Raw genomic sequence first — 12,867 nt, forward strand, 5'->3', positions numbered from 1 at the left:
GGGCTCACAGTAGTAAATTACCTTGGTGTGCCAATTTCTAATTCCATTTGTCAAACAACTGTGTTATTGGTTCCACTTATTGCAGAAGCGTGAGAAGGAACGTTTAGCGATTGAAAATGAAAACCTTGCAATACTGGAGCGATTGGCTACTATAATGGCTCCTCAACCAGGAGGCCCTAGCTGGAATGACTACAAGAAAAGCAAGTAGGTTATTTGGTTTGCATATTAGTGCTAGATCTTTTTGTTATCAATATTCAGGATCTGGAGGCCAGCATTTATTGCTCAAACCTAATTGCCCTTGAGAAGGTGGCAGTGAATTACGTTCTTGAATCACTGCAGTTGCCCTGGTAAAAGCATTTCATTAAAGAATTTATCTTCCTTTTCTAACTGTACTTAGTTGTGAAAATGAAAACTCGCCTGTAGTTCAAGTTCATCTTCACATTATACGTGGTTCAATGGGAAGGTTCCACCAACAGTATTTGAGAAATTCTCTCTTAATCAATATGCTGCAATGATTGAAAGCTTTGTATTGTGGGAGGTGGGGGGGGGGGGGTGTGGGGGGGTGGTGGTGGTGGTGCAGGGGCAATGACTTCAGGCTTTCGTATTTCCCAACCTTGGATCTGCTTGCTTAAAAACTCCATTTTTAAATTTACCTTTCCTCCGACCTCTTTATACATTTTAAAAATAATCTCAGATTTTAATTTGAATCAGAGGATTACTAATAAATTGTTAATTTCCTTTCAAATATGTCTGCTCACTTGTTCAGGAATTATTCAAATCTCTGTCTTCTTTTCCTTATAAATGACCACCTCTCATTCAGACTTATCTATCAATTTGACAATGACGTTGCTCCAAATATATCGGATTTGTTCATATTACATGCCCAAAAGCTTGTGCTGCGGTGCAATATAGTCAACTTTAATTATGCAGCACAATTTGGAGATCCCGAGGACAGTTCTTCATTGAGCACTCCTCCTTGCCAGAAATGTACTCCTTCACCGCCATCCAGGGGATGTCCAGCTATTCCTGACTCTCATAAGTTCAGCAAAGGTCATTGGGGAATCTGCCATGATAAAAAGGACAGATAGAAAATGCTCATCATCCTTAGAATGGACGAAAGTTCATTGTAACTGCACTACAGTGTGAACTGAGGGCATGAAGAAATCTGACTTATCGTAAGCAGGAAATAGAAATTAAAGTATTTGGCCTGAGAAAATGTAATGTACAAGGTACTGCCTATGGATTTCAGTTCAAAAAAAATCTCTCTGCAGTCATATCTGATTTTCTGCTATAGTCATTGATGCTTGACTTTCAGTTCTTTCTTCTCACTGACATATCCGTAAGTTATGTGCTGCTGTTCTCCCCACATTTTGATGAAAATAAAAGCTCATCTTCCTGACGGCAGGACAATTTCTCCTGGAGCTCATGCAAATAATTGCCCCTGCACCACGCCCCCCCCTCCCCCCCCCCACAATTCAGAAATTGGAAGGGAGGTGGGTAGGGAATCTTGAATGTTGATGGCTTTTCAGAACACTTGCTGCAACAAGTATGTTAAGATACACCAGCTACAAGGGTTTACATTAAATTACCCCAGTTTGGAAAGAGATAATAAATATAAAGAATAAATAGTGCAAAAAAAATAGTGCAAACAGGTCAGTTTTAGTCATCACAGAATAGGTTTGGGTAGTAAGGGGAGGTTCAGGAGCCAGATTCTTCTTTGGCTTGGCTTTGCGGACGAAGATTTATGGAGGGGGTAAATGTCCATGTCAGCTGCAGGCTCGTTTGTGGCTGACAAGTCCGATGCGGGAAAGGCAGACGCGGTTGCAGGGGAAAATTGGTTGGTTGGGGTTGGGTGTTGGGTACATTCTTCCTGAATATAACATGAACCAGCTTACTTAGCAGATTTTCCTAGAAGTCCAGATCAAGACCATCCATGATAAGTCAATTGTGCGCATTAGCGGCAAAACACTGTGTGTCCATCCCTCAAAGGTTACTCGTCACTCGCTACAGGATCTTCTGAGCTGTGAAACTTTCTTCTGATGTTGAGGCGTTGAGTAATCGTGGATTTATTTTTATCTCTTCACAGTTGGTAATGACCTACATTCTGGGCATTGATGTCTCTTCTTGATTTCACTATTTAAACACATCTGAAATTTATAAAATAAAAAAAATAATTTGATTCCCCTTCCCATTTGTATTACTAAAGGAGAATCTACACAGTCTCATTGCTGAGCAAAGGTGCAAGGCAATAACCATCTTCCACAAGAGAAAAATGAAGCACCTTCTTTGGCATTGGCTATTGACTAGCACCAATTGGCAGTAAATAGTGGCCTTGCCAGAAATGCTTAGATTCTTTTTTTAAATTTTTTTTATTTTTCACACTATGAACCATATTGACCAAAATACACATAAACATTTCCCTCTTGAATATACAGTGTCATTTTCTCCCCTTTTACCCCCCTCCCTTCCCTCCCTTTTCCCACCCCCTCCCCACCCACTAAACGTTCAACATATACGATACATTAAACCCATTAAACAATGTCATCACACAATGAAAATAAACAAGAAAATTGTGTCATCTACTTTTACAAACTGGGTTTCTTCTGTCCTTTTAGGGGGTGGAGGTCCGCGGTTGGCCCTCTGTTGTGTTCCAAGTACGGTGCCCAAATTTGTTCAAATACTGTGATGTTATTTCTTAAATTATGTTATTTTTTCCAATGAAATACATTTATTCATTTCTATGTACCATTGCTGTATTCTCAGGATCTCTTCTGATTTCCAGGTTGACATTATACATTTTTTTGCTACAGCTAAGGCTATCATAATAAATCTTTTTTGTGCTCCATCCAGTTTGAGGCCTAATTCTTTACTTCTTATATTACTTAGAAGAAAGATCTCTGGGTTTTTTGGTATGTTGCTTTTTGTGATTTTATTTAATACCTGATTTAGATCTTCCCAAAACTTTTCCACTTTCTCACATGCCCAAATTGCATGTACTGTTGTTCCCATTTCCTTCTTACAGCGAAAACATCTATCTGATACTATTTGGTCCCATTTATTTAACTTTTGGGGTGTGATGTATAGCCTGTGTAACCAATTATATTGTATCATGCGTAACCTCGTGTTTATTGTATTTCTCATAGTTCCGGAGCATAGCTTTTCCCATGTTTCATTCTTTATATTTATATCTTGTTCCCACTTTTGTTTGGGTTTACAGCTTATTTCAATGTTCTTTCTCTTGCAGTTTGAGAAATGCTTAGATTCTTGATGTCCCCTTTGACCCTGAAATATTATAGACAACTCACATAGTATTGTGTGTATCAGAGCAGTCCAGAAGTTGGTATCCCATGTGATGTGATGAGTGACAGACCCTTCTGACATGCAAGGCTCGATTAATGGCATGCAAAATTAATCCGTCGTTATAACAGGATGACTCCACTTCCAAACAATGTCTGGCCAACTATATATTGGCCAAGTTTGATGCATAATGTTTATATATTTTCATCATATAAATAAAAAGAAAATGATATTACTGAATGAAAAGTTTTATAGAAGGGATGTCTGTGAAGGTAGAGGGTATGATGCTCTTTACTTTTGTTTAAAATAAATAAAATAACTTCCTTTGAGAACACAACAATGGCCCGTGCTGCTGTTTCAGTGTTGGAACTGGTTGAATTTAAAATTTTAATTTAGACATGCAGCACAGTAACAGGTCCATCCGGCCCACAAGCTCGTGCTGCCCAATTACACTCAATTAACCTGTAACCCCAGGTACCTTTTTTTGAGTGGTGGGGAGGAAACCGGAGCACCTGGGGGGAACTCATGCAGACACGGGGAGAATGTACAAGTTCCTTACAGAGAGCACTGGTTTTGAACCCTGGTCGCTGGCAATGTAATAGCTTTGCGCTAAGCGTCCCACCCCATATTTAACACCTGGTTTCTTACAGATGGGATGGCAAACCAGCACAGGATAAGCTGCCACTAATTTCACAGGAGCCCAGAAGTGTGATGTCCAGAAAACCAGTCCCAAAAGAGCAGAAGGTAAGCAGACATGACTTTTAGCACAAAATGGCAAATAAACACTTGCCACCTTTCTAGCACCACTCATTTATTTAATGCCTTTAATTACTTAGTTTTCATGAGTTTTATAATTTTCCTTCAGAAGTTGGAAAGGTGAGGACCAATAAATAATTTGTAGTCACAAGGGTGATGTGGTTAGTGCGACACTTACAGTGCCACCGACCAGGGTTCAAATCTGGCACTGTCTGAGGAGTTTGTATGTTCTCCGTGTGTCTGCGTGGGTTTCTTGTGGGTGCTCTGTTTTCCACCCACCCTTCAAATCGTTCCAGTGTTGTAGGTCAATTGAGTAGCATGAGCTCATAGGTCGAAAGGGTCTGTTATGTGCTGTATGCCTAAAATTAACATCTAGTTGTTATGACAAAATAACTTCAGACTTTTCCATTGAAAAGATTTTGTCAGATTGCCATGCTCTTTCATGCTCCCACTAAATTACAAGGCAATTCATTTAATATTGTACCAGTTATTGAATTGTGTTACAGAAATTATAATTTTATAGGGTACGTCTAATACTCTGGTTGCAGACAGTATCATTTGAATGGGATGTAGCAGTTTGTGAAGTGTTATAGATCTTCCTTTGGCTTGGCTTCGCGGACGAAGATTTATGGAGGGGGTAAAAAGTCCACGTCAGCTGCAGGCTCGTTTGTGGCTGACAAGTCCGATGCGGGACAGGCAGACACGGTTGCAGCGGTTGCAGGGGAAAATTGGTTGGTTGGGGTTGGGTGTTGGGTTTTTCCTCCTTTGCCTTTTGTCAGTGAGGTGGGCTCTGCGGTCTTCTTCAAAGGAGGTTGCTGCCCGCCAAACTGTGAGGCGCCAAGATGCACGGTTTGAGGCGTTATCAGCCCACTGGCGGTGGTCAATGTGGCAGGCACCAAGAGATTTCTTTAGGCAGTCCTTGTACCTTTTCTTTGGTGCACCTCTGTCACGGTGGCCAGTGGAGAGCTCGCCATATAACACGATCTTGGGAAGGCGATGGTCCTCCATTCTGGAGACGTGACCCATCCAGCGCAGCTGGATCTTCAGCAGCGTGGACTCGATGCTGTCGACATCTGCCATCTCGAGTACTTCGACGTTAGGGATGAAAGCGCTCCAATGGATGTTGAGGATGGAGCGGTGACCATGCTGGTGGAAGCGTTCTAGGAGCCGTAGGTGGTGCCGGTAGAGGACCCATGATTCGGAGCCGAACAGGAGTGTGGGTATGACAACGGCTCTGTATACGCTTATCTTTGTGAGGTTTTTCAGTTGGTTGTTTTTCCAGACTCTTTTGTGTAGTCTTCCAAAGGCGCTATTTGCCTTGGCGAGTCTGTTGTCTATCTCATTGTCGATCCTTGCATCTGATGAAATGGAGCAGCCGAGATCGGTAAACTGGTTGACCGTTTTGAGTTTTGTGTGCCCGATGGAGATGTGGGGGGGCTGGTAGTCATGGTGGGGAGCTGGCTGATGGAGGACCTCAGTTTTCTTCAGGCTGACTTCCAGGCCAAACATTTTGGCAGTTTCCGCAAAGCAGGACGTCAAGCGCTGAAGAGCTGGCTCTGAATGGGCAACTAAAGCGGCATCGTCTGCAAAGAGTAGTTCACGGACAAGTTTCTCTTGTGTCTTGGTGTGAGCTTGCAGGCGCCTCAGATTGAAGAGACTGCCATCCGTGCGGTACCGGATGTAAACAGCGTCTTCATTGTTGGGGTCTTTCATGGCTTGGTTCAGCATCATGCTGAAGAAGATTGAAAAGTGGGTTGGTGCGAGAACACAGCCTTGCTTCACGCCATTGTTAATGGAGAAGGGTTCAGAGAGCTCATTGCTGTATCTGACCCGACCTTGTTGGTTTTCGTGCAGTTGGATAGTCATGTTGAGGAACTTTGGGGGACATCCGATGCGCTCTAGTATTTGCCAAAGCCCTTTCCTGCTCACAGTGTCGAAGGCTTTGGTGAGGTCAACAAAGGTGATGTAGAGTCCTTTGTTTTGTTCTCTGCACAGCTCCAAGAAAAGTGTTATAGATAGGGCATTGATAAAGTAGTGGTGCTGGAAGCATGAAGCATACCACTGGAGGACAGCCAGGTCATCCAGCATTGAGCCATTACCACCCTGTCACTGGTGCCTGAAGCAATCTGGTAAGCTGCTGGAGAGCAGAATGTTAGACTGCTGTGAAGCCCTAGTGCATTAGCATGTAGAAATGTGATGATAGCAGTCTGAGCTTCCAAGCAGCGAACTGAAATTGCATGAAGGCTGACTCAACTTCCACGGCAATCTGGGAGAAACCCACACGTTCACAGAGAAAATGTGAGCAAACCCTATATAGTCACCACTGAAGGTCAGAATTACCATCACAGGAGATGTGAAGCAGCGGTTCGACTTGAGATTTAGGTGTTTGGTAGATTTTGTCCAATTATCATCGTATTCTGCAGGAGTATTCAAAAATCAATTGTAAGAAACTCCATTTTGGCCAGAAGGCTTTTACTTCAAATCTTTGGCCAAAACGAGCCAGAATTCATATTTCAGATTCAGATTTAGATTTATTGTCAGCGAGTGAGGCAGAATTACCAATTTTTACATATTTTTAATCAAATTTTCTCAATTTTTGTGATAAATAAAACCACATTTAAACGAAAAAAAAATCTGTACTCAATGTACACAGGCACGCAAATGAAGAAATATAAATGGTGCAATACAGAGAGAATTTTTTAAAAAAAGAGTCGCGAAATGAGTCCCTGATTGAGTTTATTGTTAAGGAGTCTGATATTCAGCTGTTCCTGAACCTGATGGTGCAAGTCTTGTGGCACCGAGACCTCTTCCCTGATGGCGTAATTTATTCTTCTCATATTTTCTGACAAACTGTCAGAGCAATCCCATCAATCCAATCCCCCACTTATTTTCCTGTAACCTATTCTTGCACAGATGTTTATAGACACCTCTGATACTCCTACCACCCATCCACATGAGGGTGTGGTTTACATCAGCCAATTAACAAGCCAATCAGCATGCATTTGGGAGGAGGGAGGTAACGCAACATCTGGGAGAAACCCACACGTTCACAGAGAAAAAAACTCTACATAGTCACCACTGAAGGTCAGAATTCCCTTCACAGGAGATGTGAGGCAGCGGTTCGACTTGCTGTGACTCTTCCACTGACAAATGGTTTTATTTATCATATACTTCACAAAAATTGAGAAAATTTGATTAAAATTTGATAATGTGTGGACAATTAACATCTACTACTGGGAAAACAACTAAACAGGCTAATTTGGTTACAAAAACCAATATGTTGGTGGAGTCTAGAAGGTCAAATAGAATCTACAGACTGAAGAGTTAACTTTATGGATTATTTAATTTTCATCCATTGCCCTGAAATGTTAAATGTTTGTTTTTCCATTTATAGGTTGGCTCAGGGTCTGAGCATTTGTAGTATTTTCTATCTTTGTTAGTTTTTCAGCATTGACAGTATTTCAATTCTGTAAAATTCTAATGTTGCCTGAAGTTGAAATATTATAGGTAGAGTGGTTGGAACCTCTCAAAAATGTATCCCTCCTCATGGAACAAAACTTTTTTCCTTGATGTTTGAGTCACTGATGTTTCATTGCACATGGCAATGCTTATTTTAAATTTTAATTTAAGTTTATGCATGATTTTCACAGACAAGGGACTTGGCTAAAATAGAGGCAGAAAATGTCAATATTCTCGAAAAGCTCGCCACAATAATGACTCCAAAACCAGGTGGCGCTACTTGGGGAAGCTTTGATTTAAAAAGGTATGAAGCTTGAGCTTTTGTGTTGTTCCGCTATCCGAAAAACAATTCAGCAAAAAAAATAGTTTGCTAGCGAGCTTGACCTTCAAGCTTTTACAGCTTAAGTGGACAAGTGCTCGTGCCTGACCGATGTTAAGATAGGGTGACAGCTATCTTGTTACATATGCTGCCCTACTAAAAATGATTTATCTGAGAAAGTGACAGATTTTTTAATCTGTGTTTTTCAATAAATCCAGTTTATTGCGATTGTGTATCTTTGGCTTGGCTTCGCGGACGAAGATTTATGGAGGGGGTAAAAAGTCCACGTCAGCTGCAGGCTCGTTTGTGGCTGACAAGTCCGATGCGGGACAGGCAGACACGATTGCAGCGGTTGCAAGGGAAAATTGGTTGGTTGGGGTTGGGTGTTGGGTTTTTCCTCCTTTGCCTTTTGTCAGTGAGGTGGGCTCTGCGGTCTTCTTCAAAGGAGGTTGCTGCCCGCCAAACTGTGAGGCGCCAAGATGCACGGTTTGAGGCGTTATCAGCCCACTGGCGGTGGTCAATGTGGCAGGCACCAAGAGATTTCTTTAGGCAGTCCTTGTACCTTTTCTTTGGTGCACCTCTGTCACGGTGGCCAGTGGAGAGCTCGCCATATAACACGATCTTGGGAAGGCGATGGTCCTCCATTCTGGAGACGTGACCCATCCAGCGCAGCTGGATCTTCAGCAGCGTGGACTCGATGCTGTCGACATCTGCCATCTCGAGTACTTCGACGTTAGGGATGAAAGCGCTCCAATGGATGTTGAGGATGGAGCGGTGACCATGCTGGTGGAAGCGTTCTAGGAGCCGTAGGTGGTGCCGGTAGAGGACCCATGATTCGGAGCCGAACAGGAGTGTGGGTATGACAACGGCTCTGTATACGCTTATCTTTGTGAGGTTTTTCAGTTGGTTGTTTTTCCAGACTCTTTTGTGTAGTCTTCCAAAGGCGCTATTTGCCTTGGCGAGTCTGTTGTCTATCTCATTGTCGATCCTTGCATCTGATGAAATGGTGCAGCCGAGATAGGTAAACTGGTTGACCGTTTTGAGTTTTGTGTGCCCGATGGAGATGTGGGGGGGCTGGTAGTCATGGTGGGGAGCTGGCTGATGGAGGACCTCAGTTTTCTTCAGGCTGACTTCCAGGCCAAACATTTTGGCAGTTTCCGCAAAGCAGGACGTCAAGCGCTGAAGAGCTGGCTCTGTATGGGCAACTAAAGCGGCATCATCTGCAAAGAGTAGTTCACAATCAATATATTGCACATTTGTCTGGTTATGGTTTTTCATTCTGTTTCAGTACGACAAGTATGGATGCTGAAATAATCTTCCAGGCCTAAATCATCCCTTCAGACCTAGGCCTACACTTAGTGGCCTTGTACAATGGAAAACAAACCTTTTAAAATCAAGAATTATCTGTGCTGGCTGGATTAAGTTGCTGCCTTTAGTAAATTGCAAAAAAATAATCCTGGCAAATTGGAAATGGCAGGAAATTAGCAAGCCCTTTAAAAAATTCGTAAGAATCAACAATATCTTTGACGATACAATTTGCATGTTCAACATGATAAAAATACTTTAAAGAAGTTCATAGGGATTAAAGAAGGAACTTTCCTACCAAGTTGAATAGATATTGGAACAATTTAACAAAAGTTTGATTTTAAAAAAAATGTATATGCCTAATAGAGGAGGAGAGAGATGTGATGTGATTTTGAGAGAAATTTTAGGATAATTGGAATTCTGCCAGTTTTATGTATCACTCTTTTGTCTTTACCCCTTTGTCCTCATCCTGTTATCAAACACTATTTGGTTATCCTGTGGCATGAATAAAACTTTCAGTATTTGATTCATTCCTCAGCATTAGAAATGTCAATCCATTTTGATATTAACTGCAGTATAGAGCAAAATATAGTAAAACCTCCAGTATCCAGCACCTATGGGGATTGGTAGATGCTAGATAAGTGTATTTGCTGGTTGCCTGAGATTGTGTGTTGTGTGATTGACAAACTAACCGCTTGGGGGGTGGGGGAGAGCTGGCGCCAATTTTAAACTTTCATATTTTTTACCTATCGTCCACATTTTTTTTTTGCTTAAGGCTGCTAAATGCTTGAAATCCGGATAATGAGGATTTTACTGTATAAGTACATATAATTTCTGTGGTCTTGAAATGCAAATTACAGAGCACGCTTCTGCAGCATCATGAGATGAAATAATCACGTTCATTAGTCCGTTTAGGCAATTGTGTATTGGTGATGGGTGTGCAGGAACCATTGAACAGTTCTGGTAAGATAAATGTTTATTTTTGCTCTGAGATATGAAAATGAGCTGTGATTATAATTTCAAAAAGTCATGTGGAATCTTATAACATGATTAAAATAAATTGTTAATTTGTTTATGCGAATCAAATGAACTTGTTCTTCATTAAATTGCATGGAACTATTTATATTGAACAATATTTTGGAATATTTAGGTTATTTAGTTTTAAAATTGGTGGCGAACATTTTTGCTTCATCCAGCATTGATTATAGTTTAAAAAGATGCAAGGGTATGTGGTATTTAATCGTTAAATGGAAACTAAATACCTTCAGAATGAAAAGAAAATTGCCCATTTTTTTCGCTGCATGAAAGTGTTTTAATTTTAGAAAACAAAATTCTTAATCAGTGGTCCATTTTCATTATTTCTCGCAAGTCCCGTAAAACCTTTGGTCTCTGAAATTCAAGTAACTGGCAGCCTTAAACAACTGGCAAAAAAAATACAGAAAAATAAAGAAAGAAAATAATTAAAAATTAAATATAAAATAACAGGTAAAAATATGTAAGTTTAAAATTGTAAAAGTAAATGTTCTCTGAAGTAACGCATAAACTTTGAAGATGGCAGCGAATATTCAGCCAGCGGAGTGCCTTGGTTGTGCTTTGCTGTTTAAATACAGTTGTGTAGAGGACCCATGATTCGGAGCCGAACAGGAGTGTGGGTATGACAATGGCTCTGTATACGCTTATCTTTGTGAGGTTTTTCAGTTGGTTGTTTTTCCAGACTCTTTTGTGTAGTCTTCCAAAGGTGCTATTTGCCTTGGCGAGTCTGTTGTCTATCTCGTTGTCGATCCTTGCATCTGATGAAATGGTGCAGCCGAGATAGGTAAACTGGTTGACCGTTTTGAGTTTTGCAACCGTGTCTGCCTGTCCCACATCGGACTTGTCAGCCACAAACGAGCCTGCAGCTGACGTGGACTTTTACCCCCTCCATAAATCTTCGTCCGCGAAGCCAAGCCAAAGAAGAAGAAGAAGAAGAAAACAGTTGTGTGAAACAGCAATGGTGTCACCCAGGATGAAGAGCTGGTTGATGCCGCTCACCATTGGGGTCACTCTCTTAAAGTATTTTCTTATCTCTGCTTAGTGAGAGTCTCTCCGATCAGAAGCTTTATCTGTAAACTTGGGGGAGAGGGTGTTTATTATCCATAATGTTCTTATTCGTCTTTTGGGCGACTCCGTGGAGGGGGAGGAACCTCCAGATGCAGCAACAGTTAAGAGTTTTCAAAGAATATGACTGATAATAAAGTAAAATGCTTTAAAGTTTATATATTCATGCAAGTAAAGTTTGTTCAGTGTAAATACAGTATAGTGTTTTTGTCTTTTGTGTTTTTAAACTGTTTATTCTTAATGCAGGTGTATTAGTTCGGCATTGTAAGAGTAAGTCTTAAGCAACTGGAAAATAATTGGTATCCAGCATCTATTAATCCCCATAGGTGCCGGATACCAGAGATTTTTATTTCAGTACTTCTATAGTTAACTAAAGGATCCTTTTTTTTCCCCAACTTCAGCACCCCTAAATTTGTTACCAAGATGCCAAAAATTTTACCAAGTAAGGCGACAGTAAATAAGAGTAGTGGTCGTCCACGGGATATGAAGCTTAAGGTAATGAATTCGCCATTGCAAATTTAAACTGAAGGTTCAATTGTTGCAATAACGCTGGTCAGATGAATTTGCTGATCAATGGCTAGGGTTACCTGTCCAATATGGACACTGCAACTGAGGAAGGCAACAGGAAACCACGTAAGTATTTTTCCCTGGTATAATCATGAACTCAACATTGACTACGGTCTCAGCTCAAAGATGGATCCTTCACTGAAGGAGGATGGGGGAAGGCGACAACTACAATTCAGAGGATCTGAGATCATGATGGATGAAGAGACATGATCACCCACGACAAACAGCAAGGCACCTGAATGAATGAATGAATGTTTCTAGCATTCAAATGCAGTGAATTTAAGAAAGTATATTTAAATAAGATTTTACAAACTAAGCTTGACTTGCTATCAATGTCAAATAACACGATGTAGAACATTTATAATGAGGAATGGGGGTTGTTCATACAAGCAACATTGTTTTGGGTTTGCAAATTACACAAGATCTTAATCAGTAACAAAAGCATTGAGAAATTCAGCTCCATATTTTTCATAGAAGAGATCAATCTTTTTCATATTTCATAGAAATATCCACATGATTATTCATTCACTGTGTTAACAGTACTTATTTTAACAGGAAGTTCCAGTGAGGCAGAATAGTATTGAAATAGCTAATCTTGCGATGCTGGAAAGACTAGCTAAAATAATGGCCTCTCCACCAGGTGGACTCAGTTGGAAGGACTATGAAAAAAAAAGGTAGGACATTGTTTTATTTTGCTTTTGTCAATTTATGTTAATTAATAGAACTACACACTTATGTTCATTTTTGAATATTTTAAACACTTTAATAACTTTTTACAAAAATTGATTTATTGCCCCAAATGAGATGCAATTTTTATTTACATCCTGACAAAGCCAGAATTTATTGAGCATTTCCAATCACTCCCAAACAGGCAGGGATGAGCTACCATTGGAACATTATATTTTAAGGGACTTTGGCCATTGTACTTTGTCAAACCACCCTGCTCCACTTTTTCCTGTCTGTAGAACTATGTGAACACTTGAAATATTTTTCTTTTGTTATTAACAGAGCACTCTGCATGTTTGTAAATATTTGGTGTTTAAATATTTTACATTGTTTAATTCAAA

The 12,867-nt window shown here is 40.5% G+C and overlaps 1 protein-coding gene across 5 annotated transcripts in view; it reads left to right on the forward strand.

Moving 5' to 3' along the window:
* LOC138746411 (uncharacterized) overlaps positions 1–12,867 on the forward strand; it is a 34,761-nt gene that overhangs the window by 13,037 nt on the left and 8,857 nt on the right. For 4 of the 5 annotated variants that reach the window (XR_011346944.1, XM_069904568.1, XM_069904567.1 and 1 more), the window contains 5 exons: positions 86–204; positions 3,948–4,041; positions 7,704–7,816; positions 11,635–11,728; positions 12,356–12,474. Coding sequence is in view for 4 of the 5 variants with exons in the window: in XM_069904568.1 (XP_069760669.1) it covers positions 86–204; positions 3,948–4,041; positions 7,704–7,816; positions 11,635–11,728; positions 12,356–12,474 (539 nt within the window). In the remaining variant the exon portion in view is untranslated. The remainder of the gene's footprint in view (positions 1–85; positions 205–3,947; positions 4,042–7,703; positions 7,817–11,634; positions 11,729–12,355; positions 12,475–12,867) is intronic. The other variant, XM_069904569.1, reaches the window with a different exon arrangement.

This window comes from Narcine bancroftii, chromosome 12 (genome assembly GCF_036971445.1).
Source record: "Narcine bancroftii isolate sNarBan1 chromosome 12, sNarBan1.hap1, whole genome shotgun sequence".
NCBI lineage: Eukaryota > Metazoa > Chordata > Chondrichthyes > Torpediniformes > Narcinidae > Narcine > Narcine bancroftii.